The sequence below is a fragment of the Polypterus senegalus genome, chromosome 18 (genome assembly GCF_016835505.1).
Source record: "Polypterus senegalus isolate Bchr_013 chromosome 18, ASM1683550v1, whole genome shotgun sequence".
Lineage (NCBI taxonomy): Eukaryota > Metazoa > Chordata > Cladistia > Polypteriformes > Polypteridae > Polypterus > Polypterus senegalus.
The window spans coordinates 92,496,173-92,520,817 of NC_053171.1; the positions used below are offsets into that span (position 1 = coordinate 92,496,173).

Below are 24,645 nucleotides of genomic sequence, written 5' to 3' on the forward strand. Positions count from 1 at the left end.
TTCTTCTTCAGTTTTTTACTGGGACATTTCATAAAGTTTACGAAGGCAGCAGATGATTATGAAGTCAGCCATGAACTATTTCGCCAATGGTAAGTCGTTCAAACATATTTTTTATGATTTATGCTGCAACTTTGGAGGTACACCTGAGGTCTATGACAAGTTTTTGTTGCTCTGTTTGTCAGGTTCTGAGTATAGCTACAGGAACTTATTTCTTGTTATTCTTATTTCTGGCAGATTATTTGTATATAAATTGAATTTTAGCTACTGTGGTTTTGTTTTTGTAATGTCACATTTCAGTGTCATCATCAGCTTAATTGATCATTAAAGTTTTTCCTAGTAATCTGCATGTGTGTATTCATCAGCAAATAACATCATGATCAGTGTCTTATTTAAAAGTAAGCTGCATACATACCATTAGGAATCTTTTTTTTTTTTTCTTTTACAAATTAATGTGTATCAAATTTTATGATTCAGTACTCATTTTGAGAGGATTTAGAGCCCCTAAATTAATTTCTGGCATTTATTTTTTGATACTCCAGTCTGTTTGAATTGCAGATTCATTTTTGGCCTGTCTCATTCGTCGTTTTGTTTTGCGCACATTCACTGCGATTTTAGGTGCCCGTTGTTAGGATACAGGATGCCGCGTTATTACAGGAGGTGACCTGGGTATTATGACAGAAAAGAAATAAAGGACCTTCAGGAGCAATCTTTCCCCATTCAAGCTGTGAATAAAAAAACCTCTGTTGATTCACCTACACAAAATAATGAAACTCAAAGATGTTTAGTTTTTTCCTTTTGCTTTTGACTTCATTTTTGGCTTACACACACAATTTTTTTGACCTCCCAGTTTTGATTAATTTCCACTTTCATGTCCTGCTCCTTGGTATGCCAGATCTTGTCTGCTGTGTAGACATAATCTATACATGGAGTTGATCTCAATTTTGTTTAAGTTAAGGCTATGAAATGGAACAAGAACCTTTATTCATCTCAAATAAAGTATTTCAGAAAGTCAACTTTAAAAAGAATCTAATATTAAGTTTTGTTTTGCTCATTCACTTTCATGAACAGTATTTGCTTTCTGATGCTTGCCTACATTTTGTCAGTTAATGCCTTCCACTTACTTAGGGGCACAGTGCAGGGCCTGTACGGCCTGTGCTTTTCTGTCAGTCGTTACGCTGTACTGTAGTCCTCATAAGTCAACAGGGACCGTTACAGCATGTGTCCATGTGGGCTGCAGTTTTTGATTCCAGTCCACCCATGCTTGTCTGAGATGAAAAGCCAAACTTAATTGTTATTCTTTAGCTGATGCCTGGTGCCATTACAAACATTTTTAATTCCTTTCTGTTTATGTTACGATGTTTCGCTTTTCACATCAGTGGCTTACGTTAACAAGAAAGTGCAATGATGTTTTTATTTTATCAGACTCCATTTATTTCAGCAATAGGTCTGTTTTGGATTTAACCTCAATCATATGTTAATGGTCATGCACACATGGTGGCTTTGAGGCTAGGGAACTGCATTGGCAATCAGAAGCTTGCCAGTTCAAATCCCGTAAACGCCAGAAGTGACTCCACTTTGTTGGGCCTTTGAGCAAGGCTTCATCCTGAGTATGACGTTAATCTGCATCCAGCCCTGCAAGGAAAAACCTAGAGGTTGGTGGCAGGATTGAAACTCCAACCACCATAAAAAATCTTCACTGTTGCGCTGCACTTGGGTCCCAATCCAGATGGTCCAGACATTGTGTGGTGGGCGCGCCAATGTCAGCCCAACCTCTCCTCATGCACCTGTGGTTTTGTTCTTATTTTTTTTTACTATGGACAATCCAAAAATTTTTTTTTTCCTCAGAAATTTAAATTTTTTCTGCCCAAAACAGACCTAGGGCATCATTTATAAAACTTTGCATGGGGAAATATGCACACACTGATAAAACAGGAAAACGCGTGCACCAAAAAAAGATCAGATTTATGAAACCTGCCATACGCACATCTCTACACAGTTCACCCTTTATAAATTACAATCACCTTGTAGATACAGTACGTTAACATGAACATGCCGCTCTGAAACATCCATACTGTATGTGTAGCATGCTAATCAACCTTACACATATGTATTCACAATGCTGTAGAACTTCATTGACGTGCCAAGACCCCACCACATGCATTCAAGAGTATATGGTTGTGCTCCGCAACTGAGAGCAGAATATCATGTGCAGCATTATAGGACCGCTAGGAAGACCTATTCCTGACCTGTTGGCCAGTTCCCTTAGGAGTTACAGCAGGTCACCAATATATTAGCTGATGAATAACCAAAAAAGTTCTTCAGTGCAAATATGTACCATTGGCCCCCTTAAAAGGGAACTAAATTACAATCAGCACAGCAGATTCATTGTATTTGAGGTGTGATATATTTGTCACATCAATGCACAATGTAACAATGGCTTGGTGATATTAATTATTATGTGTGCGAGTCATCATTTAGCCACTCTGGCTGCATCTCCCTGCTTCGTCAAGGGTGTCGTTATTTCCCAGTTTCTCCGAAATGTTGCGTATGGTTGGGTTAGACTTGCCACAAATAAAAGCATGTTCCCCTGTCACATTTTGTGTTTGTGTTGGAAGTTGGCGTACGCATGTTTCAAGCCTCATTTTGTGCATACACAAGATTTATGAATAAGGTCTCTGGAATTTAGCTGAAGACTAAAACATTCATGATTTTATCCTTTCTTTGACAGTACATTTTCTAATCAATGTCTTGAGGGTTATACTCCATGTAAATCCTTATTTTTTTATTTAGTTTATTTTCTTTATATGCTAGTTGATTTTGTGTCTAACACTGTAGTAATATGTTTGATGATCCTTGTTTTCATGTTAAAGGTTTCTTTGAAAAGCAAGTTGATGTGCATTTTCACCTGTTAATGCACTTGTGAGCAAGCAGCAATAAGGAGTGGTCAGTCAATGAACAATCTGCAGACCGAAGAAATTTGACTAAATTTCTACCTGATGTTGCTGGGATAGAATCCAGTCCCCTGTAACTCTGACATGAATTAGATAAAGTTGATTATGTTATGATATGTTTAAAATATGTTAGCCCCCTTTGCTCGCCAACCCCCCTGGCCTGCACTGTGCGCCAGCCACTTCACGTCTCTGCCGCTCGAGTATGTGGATTTCAGTTTCACTAAACAACAAATCTTTTAATTATCTTCTCTGGGAAGAAACACTACTTTTCCCTAATGGTAACACGAATTAGATGATCTGCTCGTCTCCGGCTTAAAGTTTAAAACCGAACAATATATTCGATCTCTTTTCACTGTTCCGTTATTTCACGGAGTAATAATTTCCATTTGTTTGCGCTAATGTGATCTTTACTATCATTTTTTGAGACTTTCGAATTTTAGTATTTCCATTATCTCTTTCTGCATGTGTATCACGCCAACATTTTTGAATTCTTTACAATGTTCTATTTTGTCATCTACTCTTTGTCTTTTATTTCCGGCCCCGGGCGTGGTTAAATCTTTTGGCACAAAGTCTCGTGTTGCGAAACGTGAAAGTATCTCTCTGAAAAAGTCACGACTCGTCCCAGGATTTTTTATTATAATAGAGAGATGTATTAAATGATTCAGTAGCAGTGGCTAGTCTAATACGGCAAGTACACTGGCTACTTGCATAACAACAGCTCAGGATATAAAGAATGTAGTGAATGCTTATCAAATCCAGCTTTCCACACTCTGCTCCTTAAAGCAAACACATCATTGCCAGACTCATGAGCACATACATTCTTGTAATGTTTTTAATCCATCATTGGCATGCAGCAGTATTCTTGCATGGCAATTTGAAGAGACTTATTTCTTTTTCATTTTTTAGGCTGTATCAGAGTTACACAATCAAAAAGATTGATCTTTTATGTAAACTACTTCATTTTTAACCTCATGGCTTGTCTGTCAAACAAGATGCAAGATCTTTTATTTGAGTTATCTTTACTTAGGTTCTAGTGCAGAGTGACCACACTGGCTGAGCTATAAAACAGAGCCTTGTGTATCCTTCGGCTGTTGTACACTACCCATAAAAAATATTGAGCCCCTTGGAAGTTTTCACATTTTATTCCTATACAACATTGAATTACAGTGATTTATTTGGGCTTTCATTTGTTCATTAGTTCAGCAGAGATCAGCGTGCACGTTCTGGAAAATGTGGAATGCTTTAGAAATGCTGGACAACAATGAACTCATAAAAGGGTATCAGTTTGACAGACATGAAATAATATTTGTAACTAATCTTGTACATCACGTGTTTGCTCTGTCTCCGTCAGGGGTGTCAAACTGAAGGCCTGGAGGGCCGCAGTGGCTGCAGGTTTTCATTCTAACCCTTTTCCTAATCATTGACCAGTTTTCACTGCTAATTAACTCCTTTTCCCTTAATTTTAATAGCACTGTTTTTAAGGATTCAGTCCTCTGAATTGATTTGTTTCTTCATGAAATGGCAGCCAAACAGAAATGAGACATCAAGTTAAATAAAGAGAAAACTGAAATCTTAGTGATTGGCAATAATGGATACAATGAGACTATTAGAAATAAACTGGATACATTAGGATTAAAAGTCAAGACTGAGGTAAAAAGCTTAGGGGTGATTGTTGACTGTAATCTGAATTTTAAATCGCATATTAATCAGATCACTAGGACAGCATTTTTTCACCTAAGAAACATAGCTAAAGTTAGACCTCTTATATCTTTGAAAGATGCTAAGAAATTAGTTCACACGTTTGTTTTCAGTCGTCTAGTTTACTGTAACGCACTCCTCTCAGGACTACCCAAAAAAGAAATAAATCGTTTGTAACTAGTGCAGAATGCAGCTGACAGAATCCTAACTAGGAAAAGAAAATCCGAACACATTTCTCCAGTTTTGATGTCACTACACTGGTTGCCTGTGTCATTCTGCACTGACTTTAAAATTCTGCTTATGGTTTATAAAGACTTAAATAATCTCGCCCCATCTTATATATCGGAATGTCTGACACCTTATATTCCAAATCGTAACCTTAGATCTTCAAATGAGTGTCTCCTGAGAATTCCAAGAACAAACCTTAAAAGAAGTGGTGAGGTGGCCTTCTGCTGCTATGCACCTGAAATCTGGAATAGCCTGCCAATAGGAATTTGCCAGGCTAATACAGTGGAGCACTTTTAAACACACTTTAACATGGCTTTCTCATAACTTCACTTTAACTTAATCCTGATACTCTGTATGTTCAATTCATCATAATAACTATTCATGGTGGCTCTAAAATCCGTACTGACCCCTACTCTCTCTTCTGTTTCTTTTTCTGGTTTCTGTGTGGTGGTGGCCTGCGCCACCTCCACCTACTCAAAGCTTCATGATGCTCCAACAATGATGGATGGATTAAAAGGCAGAAATCTACGTTACCACCATCATCATGTTCTTCCGTGAGAACCCTAAATCCAAAGAGGACTGTTTCATTTATGTTAGGTAGAATGCCCAGAGGGGACTGGGCGGTCTCATGGTCTGTAATCCCTACAGATTTTATTTTTTCTCCAGCCGTCTGGAGGTTTTTTTTGTTTTTTCTGTCCACCCTGGCCATTGGACCTTACTCTTATTCTATGTTAATTAATGTTGACTTATTTTGTTTTCTTATTGTGTTTTTTTATTTTTCTATTCTTCATTTTGTAAAGCACTTTGAGCAACTATTTGTATGAAAATGTGCTATATAAATAAATGTTGTTGTTGTTGATGAAGCGATCCAACAGATGAGCAGCTAAACTGGGATTTCAAACTCCAACCAATTTCACTCCAACAAATCTATTAATGAGAAGCTGATTCTTGCTGTTAATTAATTAAGCCCGCTATTTAATGTTGTGGTCTCATTCTGCCACAGCAGACATTTCCAATACTGTTGATTTTCTGTTCGTCAAAATGTTTTGGTGACCTGAGAGATCAACCTTACTGAGACCTTTCTTTATTTTGAGATATTGTGTGATGGGCACAGGTGAGCTGGTCAGGTGTATTGTTTGGCTGCTAATTAAAAAAAGAGACAATTATGGGGCCTGAGTCAAGTTAATTAAAACAAAAGCAAAAGAAGTTAATTAGCAGCAAAAACTGGTCACTAATGAAGAAGATGGTTAGAATGAAAACCTACAACCACTGTGGCCCTCCAGGCCTGGAGTTCGACACCTGTGGTCTACGTGGAAAAGCCATACACGGTCAGCTGAAATGAAACATTATGTTTTTGTTCACAGGGAAAATGCAGTTTTGCAAAAGCAAGGATCTGGGTATGTCCCACACAACCAATTCTCAAATTTTCTAATAATATTTGAAAACCCTCACAATGTGTGAGGTACAGTAATCCCTCCTCGATCGCGCAATATTAGCGCAATATTCTATTGTGTTTTTATTATACTTCTACTCCTACAATATTTTTATTATTATCTTTGTGTTGGAGCCTTAGCATTAGTATCAGAAAACTAACAAAAATCATCATTATATCCAAGGAAAGTATAAAATGCCTTCATGAGTGCCAATTTCCAGCTTGGGGCTGCCATAAAAATGTGACATCAAGTATTCTGAAACGTGAACTCCTACTCCTCACTGGCAGTGGATGCAGGGTGCTGATTAGGGGTGCAAATTCTTATCTTAGTCGGACAAACAGTGCAATTCCTAGAAGTAATTCTGAGATGTATGATAAATATGGGCACAGATGTCAACCCAACTGAGAAATTGTGGCTGAACTTGATAAAGGCTGTTCACTCACAGGAGCGGTTTTGCAAAAAAGAAATGGGAAAACTGTCCAGATGTGCAAATATGCAGTCAGTTATTTTGTGTTATGTATTTGTAATTAAAGTAATTCAGATCCCTTTGCAGAGATGTGATCAGGGCAGAGTGGTGGTTCTGAGGCTAAGGATCTGCGCTGGTATCCCGAAGGTTGCCGGTTCGAATCCCTGTCACTGCCAAAGGAGATCCTACTCTGCTGGGCCCTTGAGAAAGACTCTTAACCTGTAATTGCTCCAAGGGTGCTGTACAATGGTTGACCCTACGCTCTGACCCCAAGGGGTATGCGAAAACTAACAAATTCCTCATATGAAAAATTGTATAACACACAATAAGGGACAAAAAAGCTAGATTGGAATCCATTGTTATTAAATGTTGTATAAGAATAAGATTTAAAACCGTCCTCTAAATACATTTTATAAAAGTGTATCTGATATTCATTACGTTACATTACATTCATACAGTGTTTTTTGTGGAGGAAATGTTTTTTGCACATTCAAAGCTGTCTGGTACCTAACAGGTCCAGGCTGAAACCATAAAGAGGACCTTAGATTTACTCTGTATATCCACAAAGTGAACACCATGACAGTATTCCTGCATTGCATTTGCTGTTGCTTCTTTCAAGGATGCTAGGACACATCTTCATAACTGAAATGCCCCACAATAAGATTTCATTTGAACAAAAGAAACCACTCTTACTGAATTCAGAATGCTCAGTTTCAAAAGGAACTTGAATATGTGTGTGTGTTTTGATTTTGCTTATTTCACCATTTCTTAGCCTGTAAAACTGTACTAGTTTAAATGCTAGAATGACTTGTCGTCTTAGACTTTACTTCATCTTTAAAATCTACAATATTTGTATAATAAACAATTCGAGTAAAAGGTACTGTAAACATAGAGGCAGGATTCTGGGCTTTTTTCCAAAGGCTTTGACGTCAGCACTGATCTGAAAATAAATACTTGGGGCCCGTTTGGTGTCAGATAACAGTTTGGTTTATTTTTCTTTGTGAATACTCAGGTAGAAGAGTAAATGTGAGATGGATAATAATCATAAATCAGCTATTTGCTATACTTATTAATGATATTGTCATTTAAATTTTGTATATACAGTATTCCAAGCTGGGAGTAGGTGGTTGAGTGACTTGCTTAAACAAAGCAGAAAACACACCTATGGAGCTGACAGACATTTGCTGTACACTGGCAGCAACAGGTTATGTCATACCAGTGTGAGAATGAGGATGACACCAAGGGTGGTAGGCCCTAAATATGTGGGGAACGTCTTAGAAGTAAGTAGTTTATGGGCATGGAAATAACAGAATGACAAAGGGGGAGAAATAAACAGAACCAAAACCACTAGGTAGGTTGGTGACAAGGACGTGGTCCAAAACAACTGGTGCGGTCATTCTTCACTCTCTGCAGGACAGGCCAACAAGTGACTGTTTTATTTGAACACTCCTGATGGTAGAAGTGATTTAAAAGTCGCTCTACAACATTACTCAGCTGAGTGACTCTGTAGTTAGGATATAGCAGGTTGGATAATGGATGGCTGGATTTATCCAACTATGCGCTATTGTATGTTTAATTCTGAGACTTTTGCGTTCCAGACCCCCGCCATAGGTGAAAATCCGCGAAGTAGAAACCATATGTTTGTATGGTTATTTTTATATATTTTAAGCCCTTATAAACTCTCCCACACTGTTTATAAATATTCTCCGCACAGTTTTACAGTAAACCCTTGTTTATCGCTGTTAATCCGCTCCAGACAGATAAATGAATTTCCACGAAGTAGGATTCTTTATTTATAAATCTAATATTTTCGCAGTTAGAGCATACAAAACCTATTTACAACCTTCTAAATATATTTTTTAACATTATTAGAGCCCTCTAGACATGAAATAACACCCTTTAGTCAAAAGTTTAAACTGTGCTCCATGATAAGACAGAGATGACTTCTTTCTCGCAATTAAAAGAATGCAAACATATCTTCTCTTCAAAGGAATGCGTGTCTGGAGCAGAGAATGTCAGAGAGAGAGAGAACGAGAAAAGCAAACAATCAAAAATCAATAAGGGCTGTTTGGGCTTTTAAGTATGCAAAACACCGCGATAAAGTGGCCGAAGGAAGTGAGCAATGTGAAGGTAGTCTTCCAGCATTTTTTAGAGGAGCGTCGGTATCCTCTAGGCAAACAGGCTCTGTGGAAACAGCCTCTCTGCTGACACCCCCTCCGTCAGGAGCAGAGAATGTCAGAGAGAGTGAGAGAGACAGAGAAAAGCAAATAATCAAAAATCAATATTTACTGTTAGAGCTTTTAAGTGTGCGAATCACCGTGCGGGAAGCATATCGTATATCATTGAGAAGTTTTATTTAATACGTAATACGTGCTCTGATTGGGTAGCTCCTCAGCCATCTGCCAATAGCGTCCCTTGTATGAAATCAACTGGGCAAACAAACTGAGGAAGCATGTACCATAAATTGAAAGACCCATTGTCCTCAGAAATCCGCGAAGCAGTTAAAAATCTGTGGTATATATTTGGATATGCTTACATTTAAAATCCGCGATGGAGTGAAGAACCAATAGTCGAAGCGCGATATAGTGAGGGATTACTGTAATATGAAAATTTATACATTTTCCCCGCCAGTCTATATCAGGTAATGTTAAAGCAAGCTATATTCATGCAAATCGACATGCACATAAAGATCATTGACTCAAAAGTGGATGAGCACATATATGTGAATCGCATATCATATCAGAGGATCAACACATAGGTGTTCATGGAGGCAAATTGCAGTGCATTAGGCAGCATGTTACACTGACAACAGCTGGGGCTTGATGGGTGACTGACAGCAAAATGTCACACAGGTACACTGAGCTCTGCATTTCACAAACCTCTGGAACATTTGCATTACACTTCATAAGCAGGGCCTCTATTGCAGTGTTTCCCAAATTCGGTCCGGGGGGCACACTGTGGCTGCAGGTTTTTGTTCCAACCAGCTTCTGTTTGTAATTGGACTCCTGGGCTAATTAAGTGATGTGTTATTTCCCAACTTCTGTATTTTGGGAACAATATAGAAATTAGAAAAATAAGTTTGGTAAAAAAAATATATATATATATATATTAAAATTTACCAAGCAGTTATATGGGAATAATGTATTTTTTTCTTTTTAACAATATTTTCATCTTGATTTTCATTCTAATTTTCTAGGTGTTCTAATTGTTTCATTAATCCATTATTTACTAATTAGTGGGTCTGATGCTAAAGTAGTTGCAGTGTTGTTTGCCAGAGTGTCTGCTCTGCTCATTTTTAGATAGATAGATAGAGCGATACTTTATTTTTAATTGTCATTAATAAGATACAACAAAGGGGAAAAACTGCGCAGAGAAAGGGCATAAGATAATGAAATCAATAAAAGAGAGTTAAGCATTTAAAACTATAGCAAAAGCAGAAATATTTTTAAATGTCTTATAAATGTAAAAACCATGCTGCTATGTTTTACTGAAAGTTGAATAAAAGAAAAATAATAGCAGCTAATTAAATGAGCTCAGTGCTATCAGGTGTCACTGATTAGGAAGCTGGTTGGAACAAAAACCTGCAGCCACAGTGGGCCCCAGGACCGAGGCTGGGAAACAATGATCTATTGTGCATTAGATAAATAATAGCTTTGTAGAAGATAAGGGAGGATTACAGAGAGAGGCACGGCACGTGACAGCATGACGATGGGGAACATTGAAATAGTGAACACAACATCAGAATCAGCGCCAGAATAGATGTTGCTACCTTCAGTAACTTTGCAAGGAGTTTCCAGTTGTCATTTGGGAAAGTGATTCTAAAAGTACAGCTGTGGATCATTCATTGTTAAATAAATGTGTCCGTCATTGGGCTTTACTCTCATTTGGTGTGTGTGTCTCGGCCTTTCCATCTTGGTGCTCATTAGGGTATTATTTGTAAAGTTGTTGCAAAGTAGCAACAATTAATGTGCAGCTTAGCGCAATATTCTATTGTGTTTTTATTATACTTCTACTCCTACAATATTTTTATTATTATCTTTGTGTTGGAGCCTTAGCATTAGTATCAGAAAACTAACAAAAATCATCATTATATCCAAGGAAAGTATAAAATGCCTTCATGAGTGCCAATTTCCAGCTTGGGGCTGCCATAAAAATGTGACATCAAGTATTCTGAAACGTGAACTCCTACTCCTCACTGGCAGTGGATGCAGGGTGCTGATTAGGGGTGCAAATTCTTATCTTAGTCGGACAAACAGTGCAATTCCTAGAAGTAATTCTGAGATGTATGATAAATATGGGCACAGATGTCAACCCAACTGAGAAATTGTGGCTGAACTTGATAAAGGCTGTTCACTCACAGGAGCGGTTTTGCAAAAAAGAAATGGGAAAACTGTCCAGATGTGCAAATATGCAGTCAGTTATTTTGTGTTATGTATTTGTAATTAAAGTAATTCAGATCCCTTTGCAGAGATGTGATCAGGGCAGAGTGGTGGTTCTGAGGCTAAGGATCTGCGCTGGTATCCCGAAGGTTGCCGGTTCGAATCCCTGTCACTGCCAAAGGAGATCCTACTCTGCTGGGCCCTTGAGCAAGACTCTTAACCTGTAATTGCTCCAAGGGTGCTGTACAATGGTTGACCCTACGCTCTGACCCCAAGGGGTATGCGAAAACTAACAAATTCCTCATATGAAAAATTGTATAACACACAATAAGGGACAAAAAAGCTAGATTGGAATCCATTGTTATTAAATGTTGTATAAGAATAAGATTTAAAACCGTCCTCTAAATACATTTTATAAAAAGTGTATCTGATATTCATTACGTTACATTACATTCATACAGTGTTTTTTGTGGAGGAAATGTTTTTTGCACATTCAAAGCTGTCTGGTACCTAACAGGTCCAGGCTGAAACCATAAAGAGGACCTTAGATTTACTCTGTATATCCACAAAGTGAACACCATGACAGTATTCCTGCATTGCATTTGCTGTTGCTTCTTTCAAGGATGCTAGGACACATCTTCATAACTGAAATGCCCCACAATAAGATTTCATTTGAACAAAAGAAACCACTCTTACTGAATTCAGAATGCTCAGTTTCAAAAGGAACTTGAATATGTGTGTGTGTTTTGATTTTGCTTATTTCACCATTTCTTAGCCTGTAAAACTGTACTAGTTTAAATGCTAGAATGACTTGTCTTCTTAGACTTTACTTCATCTTTAAAATCTACAATATTTGTATAATAAACAATTCGAGTAAAAGGTACTGTAAACATAGAGGCAGGATTCTGGGCTTTTTTCCAAAGGCTTTGACGTCAGCACTGATCTGAAAATAAATACTTGGGGCCTGTTTGGTGTCAGATAACAGTTTGGTTTATTTTTCTTTGTGAATACTCAGGTAGAAGAGTAAATGTAAGATGGATAATAATCATAAATCAGCTATTTGCTATACTTATTAATGATATTGTCATTTAAATTTTGTATATACAGTATTCCAAGCTGGGAGTAGGTGGTTGAGTGACTTGCTTAAACAAAGCAGAAAACACACCTATGGAGCTGACAGACATTTGCTGTACACTGGCAGCAACAGGTTATGTCATACCAGTGTGGGAATGAGGATGCCACCAAGGGTGGTAGGCCCTAAATATGTGGGGAACGTCTTAGAAGTAAGTAGTTTATGGGCATGGAAATAACAGAATGACAAAGGGGGAGAAATAAACAGAACCAAAACCACTAGGTAGGTTGGTGACAAGGACGTGGTCCAAAACAACTGGTGCGGTCATTCTTCACTCTCTGCAGGACAGGCCAACAAGTGACTGTTTTATTTGAACACTCCTGATGGTAGAAGTGATTTAAAAGTCGCTCTACAACATTACTCAGCTGAGTGACTCTGTAGTTAGGATATAGCAGGTTGGATAATGGATGGCTGGATTTATCCAACTATGCGCTATTGTATGTTTAATTCTGAGACTTTTTTATTGTTTTATAATTTACCCTGAGAGGTGCCCTGCAGTGTACTTTTATCACAGTGTACTTCTTACTGTTCACCTGCTGCCTCCTGACTTTGAAATATGAGAAGTTCATTTATAAAATGAAAAATATTCATATTCTGGTCTCCCTGAGAATTTCTAATGTTGTAAAAGTACCAGTGGAGCTCTACAGAATAAATCTATTTGTGGCAATAAACATATGTGTACAACGACTGAAGTTGAGAAGCAGTCTCACACCATTTTAGGACTGAAGAAGTTACTAAAACCGCTTCATAATGGAGGGGATTCATAATTTTCATAATTTTATTACTACATGCATTACAGAATACAGTGGAACCTCGGTTCACGACCATAATTTGTTCCAAAACTCTGGTCGTAAACCAATTTGGTCATGCACCGAAGAAATTTCCACCATAGGATTGTATGTAAATACAATTAATCCATTCCAGACCGCACAAACTGTATGTAAATATATATTTTTTTAGTTTTTAAGCACAAATATAGTTAATTATACCATAGAATGCACAGAGTAATAGTAAACTAAATGTAAAAACATTGAATAACACTGAGAAAACCTTGAACAACAGAGAAAACTAACACTGCAATAGTTTGCGCTATAGTGCTAGGAACCGCTCGTTAAAAACACTTTTTTTTAATTAGTTTTAAGCACAGGGAAAATAATGAACATTTGAAAAATCCGTAATTTAATAAACCACCAAGAAAAGTAACATTGCCACAATGCACGCTATGAAGAGATCGCTGTAAACAGAACTGAAAACAAAAACAAGCCTTTTCTACCTTATGCACTCAGTCCTCTCTCGCTCGCTCGCTCTCTGTTTCGTGTGTGCGTGTGTCTCTCTTTCCCGAGCCTGGAGCGCCTGTGTGTGTCTCTCTCTAGCGCGTTCCTGTGTGTGTGCCTTTCTCTCGTGTGTGTGTGTCTCTCTCATCTGCGCCTGTGTGTGCCTCTCTCGCGCCTGTGTGCGTGTGTGTCGCACTCTCTCTCTCTTGCTCGATCGCTCGCTGCACAGGTGAAAGGGAAACTGGCTTGTTCGTATACCGAGTGTGTGGTCGTGAACCGAGGCAAAAGTTTGGCAAACTTTTTGGTCGTAAACCGATTTGTACGTGTACCGAGACGTTCATGAACCGAGGTTCCACTGTACAGATGTACCAGATGGACAGAAATCAGCTTATACACCTTAATAAAGGCACATGTGTTTGTGTACCTGTGTGCCCAACATGTTGATAGGATGATAAAGAAGAATGTAAAATTAGGCAAAACATGTAGAAGAAGGGTCAATAAATCTAAAATGATAATAAAAATACCAAATAAGGGTCTTAAAATAAGAAAATTGGTCTTATCGGCCTATTCTGTTGTCTGAAGTTGTACATCACCAACAGCAGCGTGGTTGCAACTTGCTTGCACCCGCTCAGGCCACATGAACAAGATTTATAGCTGTAATGGTAATGACCGAGAACATTCCATGGTTGGCAGTGGATGAGTGTTGCACGTCAGGAAACCAAAGCCCCAACACAACCAGGCTAGAGTTGCTAAAATTATCCAGTGTGGTAGAGACCACTGCCATATTTTCCCAGCAAAACACTCTGACATTTAAGAGAGGTAAGTTCAGCAACCAAAGCCGAGAAGAAATACAGAAAAATGGATGCCTCTATCCGGAGAGGAAAAGGCCGCCACGAGAGAAAGGGATTGGGTATGTATTTATATCAGACCGAATGGAAGACCCTTTTATTAAATAAGAAACAGGCGGCCTGTGCTGATTACTTAGATGCCAAACCATCTTAGATGGTTAGGACAGCTAACAAGTAAATAAACTTCTTTCCAAAAAAGGCCTAAATGTCCTTAGTAATGAAGTGCAGGTTAGCTTACATCACAAAAAAGTTAGATTTGAAAGAAGGTGTACTAAATGACTGAAAGTAACAAAACAGAGAAAAGAAACACTGGCTACTAGAAGAGAGATGGTGTGGAAGATTTGGAAGAAACGGGAAGCAAAGACGTTTGATTGAAACCAACAATATTTACTTAATAATGGGTTGTGAAGTATCACTGAATGCATTTGAAAGTTTTTGGAAGGTGAACATGGTAGTCTGAATTGATTAAATAAATAAAGCCAATTGCTGGATATGAAATATTGTAGATACAAAAATGAAATAGCTAACAAAGTGTTACAGACAACTCTTTATAACATCAGAGAGTTACCAAGGAGCCTAAGAGATTATAAAGGATGACAAAAAATCCCTGGAAATAACAAGACAGGAACTGCAAATAGATAAGAAAGAACAAGACAAAATGGAAGCTGAGGTTCATGCTGCATACCTTCACACATGCAGGCCTACTTGTGTGGTCCAGCACACTTTATATAAAGATGCCCTGCTTTGATATACTGATTCCTGCTTTGTGCCTAGATAGATAGATACTACAGTGGTACCTCGGTATACGTCCACTTTGGAATAAGTCCACTTGGTATTTGTCCTGTTTGGACCCGAAAAATTTTGCTTGGTATACGACTTTTGTATGGAATACGACTCGCGTGCTAAAACACCGCATGCTACCCTTGTTTACCTCTCTCGAGAGACAAAGCCACGACTGCCCACGAGTGTCAGTACGCCAGTTGCTAGCATTCAGTGAACAACCCGCACTATAACTCTATGTGAATTTTCATGTGATTTTGTGTTTTTTCGCGTAAATTTGAATTGATTGTTGAAAAGTATGAAGGTGGCATGCGTATCCGGGATTGGCTGCTGCATACCGTATGCTGAGAACGATGGTATCGACAATTGTGAAAAACAAAGATATTATTAAAAAGTAAAGTGAGGTTAAATTTTCACTTATTTCATCTAATTGCTTTTGTATTTATGTATTTTAGTATTAAGCAGTGTTTAAATTATTTCATACAACTCCATCAATGTATAATATGCCAATAACAATAGGATTTTTTTTCATGGGAACGGATTCATCATTTTCCCTTTATTTCTTATGGGAAAAATTTGTATGGTATACGCCCTGTTTGGTATAAGTCAAAGGATCTGGAACGGATTAAGGACGTATGCCGAGGTACCACTGTATTTAATACTGACTGATAGATTGATAGGATACTATCTAATACTAATAGATAGATATCTAGACAGATAGATGAGATACTATTTAATACTGATAGATGGAACTTCATTTCTAGTGTAGCTAGGACAGGGTCCCACCTGCTTACAACCTTCAGTTGGCTTAAAACGTGTTCAAAGAAGTTATGCTAGACATACACTTAAAGTATCTACTATGCAAAAAATACATTTTCAAATCTACTTAATTTTGTATTCTCAATTGTAATAGAAATTTGTAAAATTATATATACAGTACATCTATGTGATTCCCTTTACATTCAGGTTGTTATCTTTCAGGGCTGAAGCATATGGGCCAGTTGTACGACTGAATATACTACACCAGGTGTTTCTGATTGTGACCAGTCCAGAGGCAGTTAAGGTAAACCTAGAAAATTTAAACCCATCAATTATTTTTTTATTAAAGAAGGATCTTATGCAATAAATTTCTGCATATAAGTTAGGAGGGTCACGAAACAAAAAATGAATTTGTAGTATATCCTGATCAGACCATACTATTTTTATATATTGGAATGTATAAAGTTTTTTTAAATGCTTAGCAACATCATATAATAAAAAAATATCACACAAAAATAAAAAAAAAGCTCCCGAAATAATGTGGATTTTCCCTTCTTATCCTAATAGCTCACTTTCAGCACCACTAATCAAAACCTTGGGGATGCCCCGATTCATAAACAGGCCTCTCTGATCCACCATTGTTGTTTCTGATTTGACACTTGGTGAACTTTGAACTTTGGTTCTTGCTGCACCGTAGTGCTGTTTCCTGATATCTGCTTATCTATTCAGAGTTATGTTTTTTCTTTTTTATTTGGTAATTATTTATGTTCTTTGAAAAACAAATTCATAACTAGAATGTTTTGTTATAAATTCTGTGAATCCCTGTTTCTGTTAAATTCATATTTTATTCAGTTTGTATATAAAGTTGTTCTCCTTTGTGTAGGAGCTTCTGATGTCACCGAAGTATACAAAGGACCCATACAGTTACAAGCTTCTGTTTTCTTTATTCCGACAGAGGTAGGCATCCCTAGTTTTTTAACATTTCAGTACTCAAACGTCACCAGATCAGACATATACAAGTTTTGAGAACTGAACGATCTTGAGTTTTTGTCTGTTATAAACTAATTATCAGTACTTTTTCTTCACCCTCTAGTCAGGGTGTGCTAAACTGAAGTAGTGAGTCTTCAGTCAGGATTTGAAAGCTGAGACCGAAGGGGCATCTCTTATAGTAGCAGGCAGACCAGTCCACAGTTTATGGGCCCTGTAACTAAAAGCTCGACCTCCCACTGTTATACCCTTGGAATACTAAGCAGAGCAGCATCTTGAGATCTTAATGTGCGCTGTAGTTTGTAAGTCATGATAAGTTCAGACAAGTAAGCCAGACCTTGGCTATTTAATGCTTTATATGTTAAAAGGAGGATTTTGAAATCTGCCCTAAACTTAACCGGGAGCCAGTGAAAGGATTTAAGAACTGGAGTTATGTGTTTGTATTTTCTTGTTCTTGTAATAATTTGTGGCCACTAACACATGAAATAAGCTTACACAGAGTACGCGACCATAAGTGTGCATTTTTCAGTTATTCTTCCCTAGCTGTCTATAGAACACAGACAGCAATTCATATCTGAGCATTAACATTCATGGTCAATAGCAGCAATTGTTGATGACTTCCCGAAGTGAATCCTTGTCCCTGGCCCTGAAAGATGCTGTGGATGAAGACAAGTGACAGAACAGAGTGTGCAGTCTCTTTTTAAATGGCTGAATGTCACAACAGTGTTGTGCTTTTTATTCTTCTGAAAACAACATGGATACGCTATTTTGCATAATGTGTGCATTCTCAAGACACCAATCAATGCTTGATAACATTTTTGGCTTGACAAATTGACTTTTTTGGTATTAAGATTTTCTCTTTCACCTACAGACCCATGTATCCATTAGTCCTATTGTAAGTTGCACATATCCGTCCATCATCCAACCCGCTATATCCTAACTACAGGGTCATGGGGGTCTGCTGGAGCCAATCCCAGCCAAGACGTCATGTTAATTGAACCTAATGTGTTATTAATTTATTTATTTGTATTTTTTATTGCTTTTGTATAAATCTACTACTGTCCTGAATAAGCCCCCAATCTTCTTCTTCTTCTGGCTGCTCCCGTTACGGGTCGCCACAGCGGATCATCTTTATCCATATCTTTCTGTCCTCTACATCTTGTTCTGTTACCCCCATTACCTGCATGTCCTCTCTTACCACATTTATAAACCTTGTCTTCCACCGCAGGGCACACACACACACACACACACACACCAAGCACACACACTAGGGACAATTTGGAATCACCAATCCACCTAACCTGCATGTCTTTGGACTTTGGAAGGAAACCCATACAGACACGGGGAGAACATGCAAACTCCACTGCGAGGCAGCAGCACTACCACTGCGCCACTGTGCCGCCAGCTGCATAAATGGACAAAGTATTTTTAAAATGTATAAAAAAAATGATACTCTTTAGAGCAAAACCTTGTTAAATTATATATACCATGGTTGTGAAGAAATAACTTTGACTTAAAAAAATACCAAACTTATGCTTTAAGGGCTCTAATGTGCATGATCTCACTGTTCCAGTGGAGGTGCAAGATCTCTCAGTGCACAAGTTACATGCAACAGGCAACTCACAGGCAGGATGGGAGAATCTCAGGCCCATCTTAGTCCAGTTTTGCTTGCCTGCCAGATTTTGGTCACCTGTTTTACTGAGCACAACTGTCACAGCTTGGCAAGTAATATTGCAGTGGTTTTTCCAGTGCTTAGGATGCCAAATAAATTTTTTTTTTTTCTTTCATCAGGACCTTTATGTCATTTGGAGAGAGATTTTTCTTTGTTCCTGAACTTAGCATTCACTTGCCTTTTTAATGATGGCCGATTTCTTGCCATTTATATGGAGTTATATCCAAATATATGAAGATTCTTTAGGGTATTCTTTGAGTAGAGACAGTGTGGTTGTTCACATGCACACCAATTAAAGGTGATTTGTTATTTATTAACAGGCCAGGAGTGGAGGATCTAGGAATATTTATTCATGTACAGGAAAATCTTATTAATGATTTGTAGAATCTTTTTGGAAATAATCATGCTGTATGTTCATATTTAGGATCATTCCACACACATTTTTATAAATAAGGCCCCCAGTGTCTTTGCAGGACATCTATTCCCAGTAACATTTTATGCATTGCTAGTCACTTCTGGGTGGTCTCTGGCCATTTATGTGCATGCCCTGGAGGACTGGGGACCCTTTTGATCATAAATAGTGTAGATTCTCATGGAACACAGTCCATGCCTCCATACTAATCTAAGTGGATTTCATTTCAAAGCAATAAGGCCTTGAATGATGTTGATAATGCTAAGCCCCTTGAAGTAAACGAGCCTTCAATCACAGTAGGTGTAGTGTACACTGTAAGTCATCGTTACTTTTGTTTCTTTATCCATGACTGAAAGCCACGACTTCATGTTTTCCCAGGCCTTGTGAAAACTGTCTTGATTTCATTTTGCTCCTGTGAGAGGAAGATCTTGGTTTCAGATGCTGGTTTGCAGTTTGCCTGTTCCTTTTCTTAACTTTGAATGCTGCAATACAAAGATTTAATTCAATACTGTTTGTCATTCAGTAATAGCAGTGTACATTTTTGTAATTTATTTCTGAGATTATTGAATTTAATTGTTAAAAGCATATTATTTGCAAACACGCAAATTCTTTTGTCACCAAAGTGCATAATTTGCAAATATGTCTGTGTGATCCGTCCATTATCCAACCTGCTATATCCTAACTACAGGGTCACAGGGGTCTGCTAGAGCCAATCCCAGCCAACACAAGGCAGGAAACAAACCCCGGGCAGGGCGCCAGCCCACCGCAGGGCACACACACACCAGGGACAATTTAGGATCGGCAATCCACCTAACCTGCATGTCTTTGGACTGTGGGAGGAAACCCACTCAGACATGGGGAGAAAATGCAAACTCCACGCAGGGAGGACCCGGGAAGCGAACCCAAGTCTCCTTACTGGGAGGCAGCAGCGCTACCCATTGCGCCACCCTGTCTGTGTGATGCCTTCAGTAATTGACCCTTTGGATAATCTGAGCAATTCCTTTAGCAGTTGAGACCACAACGGGGCACCAGAGAGCCCTAAACCACAGACCCAGCAATACACCACAATCCTCTCCTGACGTAAGCCACAATAATACAATAAATGAATAATAAATTACCAGTTCTTCATGCTTTTCTCCTCCGCTGATTGTTGACTGCTGCCTCCCAACTCTGACTCGTCCATGTTTGGCATCAGGGCTCCCTTTTATGCCAGACCCGGGGGTGTTTTCAGTGCCACATCATATCCTCTGGGAAACATTTCTGGGCCATAAGAAAATTAGGGAGGTCCTCCCCTGACAGTGTCCTGTATCGATACATAGTGATCCTAAGGAGGAGGAGGAGGAGGCCAATGCTCTTTCATCGCCTCTCTGGCCTCCCGTCTGGTTAATGTATATTTCCCTGTCTCACCTGAGATGTGTGTTCTCCTCCTTCACAGTCCAGTGTACATTCTACTTAATTAGTTGTACAGTCTTATGTTAAAACCGAACTGTGATTTCAGTCAAGCCTTTACCATTTCATTTGATCACGCTGACATTTTATATGAGTGGACATAAATGGTATTTGTTTTGGTTTGCTCCCTCTAGTGTTATTTCCTTAAACATCTTGGCAAATATTCTAAAGGGTTTTTTGAAGCGTATTCATGGAAGTGCACCTTATTAAAAAAGAATTGATATATCCCGAATATACTGTATATGCTCATTAAAACAGGAAAATGTGTAGTTTAATAGGGTGATCTACCATGTAAATAGAAATTGTTCGATCTAAGGTAGAAGACATTCCACATGAATATCAGAAAAGTCATCTTCCTCTGGCAGGGAAAGTAAAGTGGTGTTGTCTGCCCTTTGATGTGGCAAACAAACACAATTAGACTCCTATGCTTGAACTGGGTGCCATGAAGTGGAGCACAGATGGCTTATATACAGTAGGTTGGCCCTGAAAGACATTTCTGACATCCATATAAAGCACAGAGCCGTAATGGCGTGGTCCATGCAGACAGATGATGGTCTTTAATGTGCGGCTGTAGAGAGGCTTGACATTCTTACACCAGACTGTATGTCTTATCTAAGCTAAGCTAGGCTGAAAAGATCCCTTATCTACTAGATAACACAAAACAAATTAATGTATATACTTTTCAAAGTCTTTCTTAACACTAGAATTACCAGAGCCTACGAAAAAACTCGTAATTCCGTCCCACCTTAAACTGCTTCTTAAATCCCTTCACACCTCTCCGCCAGCGTCCTTTGTTCTCTAAATGTGCTGATAAAGAGAAGCTCGGAGCAGCCGGCTATTCCATCCCCCACCAATTTAGAACGTGCACGAACTTCTCTCAGCTCATGCCTTGATTGAGTATCTGGGAGTGAAGTGGAGTTTTAGAGTGAAATAATAGATCGTTGTTTGGAACACACGCATTTCATGTCTGTTCCGTTTCTACAGTAATCTGTGTCAACACATTGTTAAAACAGAAACTTTTTTTATATTCTAGTAGTAGATGACAAAATGTAGGCATAAACTATATAATGTATGAAGCCTGAAGTCCAAATAGCAAAGAAACATTTTCACAAGAATAACACAATTGCACTTTTATTCAAACATATAACTGCAGAAAGAAAAAGCCGCCTTAACATGCGACATTGACACCAGTTTACTATAACTGACTCCGTGGTTCAATAGATACAGCCCCCCTGGGAATCAAGGGGTCACGGTTCGATCCTGCGCTCCTCCCTTTTGAGAAGTAAACTGTTCTTAGTCTTACTGTTTTAGAATAAAAACATACATTTGATTTCAGTCTGTAACAGCCGGTGCAGTTTATGATCTTTGATTTTTTTTTATTCACTTTTCACTCTCTCAGTCGCGTTCAGAATCAATCCATACAACCCCATCTGACACGGCTGTTTTCACTAAAGACGCGCTATAGCTCTGCAGTGTACCACGATGCATACTAACGCACCACCCCCGGTTCTGACACACAAACGCTGGCGAAGCTGCCTTCTTCGTATCTCACCGTCACTTGCTTTTCTTTTTATTCAGTTTTATTGAGTGTTCCTGCCAGTCCCGCATGTTGCTGTATGCTTTTCTTTTGCACCCAGGACATGCAGAAGAAAGAATGGTAAAGACCAACCGGCGCTATATGCAATCATCAGACACTCCCCATCTGCCCGTGTCGTTCAAACACAGGAACATATATTGGTGTAAAAGTATAACAAAAGTGCACTTTTATTCAAGTGCACTTTTTCCATCGCCTTTTCCTGTAAGAAGCAGTGTACACACTTCTCTCTATGCTGTGGTTTCTATTACACACCTGAAAGAAAGACAATATATGTGAAAATATAATCGCACTAATGCAATATTATTTGAAAGCGAACAGCGTCAGATCGGGGTGAATTTATGCAGGAACTGGAAATTCTCTGATGCGGGACCTTCCCCCAGGGAAGAAAGTACAGTGTCAGGTGCTCATTCAGTGTAATAGAAACCATAGCACAGAGAGGTGTGTACACGGCAACAAGTACACGTGTCGTAAATGTAGGAAGGACGGTCCTTGGGTGTGTGGGAACTGTTAATATTTGAATGTGATGATTTTATATAGCACGGAATGAAAATCTTCACTTCTTAGCATTGCACCATGCAAGATGTCGTATCAATCGCCTACTGTATCTTGCTTTCTTTTTTCTTCGGTTATACAGGTAGTTTTGAATAAAAGTGCACTTGTTTTGTTTGCGAAATGAAGTGTCTGCGTGCACTTTTCGTGGCATTACACGTGTATTTTTGAGCATGCCCGTTTGAGCAGTATAAAAGTATTGAAAAGTATAACAAAACAACGGGCAGATGGGAGTGTCTGATGATTGCATATAGCGCCGAACTTACTGCTCTTTACTATTCTCTCCTCTGCGTGCCCTGGAGTACAAAAGAAACAGAATACAGGCGCTATAGCTCTGTGCTGTACCACGATGCATACTAACGCCCCCCACCGGTTCTGACACACAGGCGCTGGCGAAGCTGCCTTCTTCGTATCTCACCGTCACTTGATTTTCTTTTTATTCAGTTTTATTGAGTGTTCCTGCCAGTTCCCGCATGTTGCTGTATGCTGGATATGTTCATATGTATTGTCTCTTTCTTTCAGGTGTGTAATAGAAACCACAGCATAGAGAGAAGTGTGTACACTGCTTCTTACAGGAAAAGGCGATGGAAAAAGTGCACTTGAATAAAAGTGCACTTTTGTTATACTTTTACACCAATATATGTTCCTGTGTTTGAGCGACACGGGCAGATGGGGAGTGTCTGATGATTGCATATAGCGCGAAGTTGGTCTTTACCATTCTTTCTTCTGCATGTCCTGGGTGCAAAAGAAAAAGCATACAGCAACATGCGGGGACTGGCAGGAACACTCAATAAAACTGAATAAAAAGAAAAGCAAGTGACGGTGAGATACGAAGAAGGCAGCTTCGCCAGCTTGTGTGTCAGAACCGGGGCGTTAGTATGCATCGTGGTACACTGCAGAGCTATAGCGCGTCTTTAGTGAAAACAGCCGTGTCAGATGGGGTTGTATGGATTGATTCTGAACGCGACTGAGAGAGTGAAAAGTGAATAAAAAAAAAATACAAAGATCATAAACTGCACCGGCTGTTACAGACTGAAATCAAATGTATGTTTTTATTCTAAAACAGTAAGACTAAGAACAGTTTACTTCTCAAAAGGGAGGGCGCAGGATCGAACCCGTGACCCTTGATTCCCAAGCGGGGCTGTATCTATTGAACCACGGAGTCAGTTATAGTAAACTGGTGTCAATGTCGCATGTTAAGGCAGCTTTTTCTTTCTGCAGTTATATGTTTGAATAAAAGTGCAATTGTGTTATTCTTGTGAAAATGTTTCTTTGCTATTTGGACTTCAGGCTTCATACATTATATAGTTTATGCCTACATTTTGTCATCTACTACTAGAATATAAAAAAGTTTCTGTTTTAACAATGTGTTGACACAGATTACTGTAGAAACGGAACAGACATGAAATGCGTGTGTTCCAAACAACGATCTATTATTTCACTCTAAAACTCCACTTCACTCCCAGATACTCAATCAAGGCATGAGCTGAGAGAAGTTCGTGCACGTTCTAAATTGGTGGGGGGATGGAATAGCCGGCTTCTCTTTATCAGCACATTTAGAAGACAAAGGGCGCTGGCGGAGAGGTGTGAAGGGATTTAAGAAGCAGTTTAAGGTGGGACGGAATTACGAGTTTTTTCGTAGGCTCTGGTAATTCTAGTGTTAATTCTTGCTGAGAATTCAACAATGCTTTCTTTCTTTACAAAGATTTTTTGGACTTGGACTTGTGACTGACATAAACCATGATCGCTGGTACCATCAGCGTAGAATTATGGATCCAGCTTTCAGCCGAACGTAAGTACTGATTTTTATGACCTTTAACGTTAGTGTTTTAGATTGATAGAATTCAAAATGACAAAGTATTTGACTTTGGAGCATGTAAAGTGAAATATATTACACCTGGTTTTCACATACTTTAGCTGTTTCAAATGAACTAATTAGAAAAACTTCGGAGCCTTCACCTGTAGTTAAAGACATGCCTTATGTGAGAGAGACTTCTTAAAAATAGTACAGGCTACCTAAATTGTCCTGTA

The 24,645-nt window shown here is 38.7% G+C and overlaps 1 protein-coding gene across 1 annotated transcript in view; it reads left to right on the forward strand.

The window, feature by feature from the left end:
- The window catches only part of LOC120518766 (cholesterol 24-hydroxylase-like), a 35,804-nt gene extending 11,368 nt beyond the window's left edge, over positions 1-24,436 (forward strand). The window contains exons 2-5 of the mRNA XM_039741717.1: positions 12-89; positions 16,171-16,252; positions 16,832-16,905; positions 24,320-24,436. Coding sequence (XP_039597651.1) covers positions 12-89; positions 16,171-16,252; positions 16,832-16,905; positions 24,320-24,410 — 325 coding nt within the window. The 3' untranslated portion in view covers positions 24,411-24,436. The remainder of the gene's footprint in view (positions 1-11; positions 90-16,170; positions 16,253-16,831; positions 16,906-24,319) is intronic.
- The last annotated feature ends 209 nt before the right edge of the window (positions 24,437-24,645 follow it).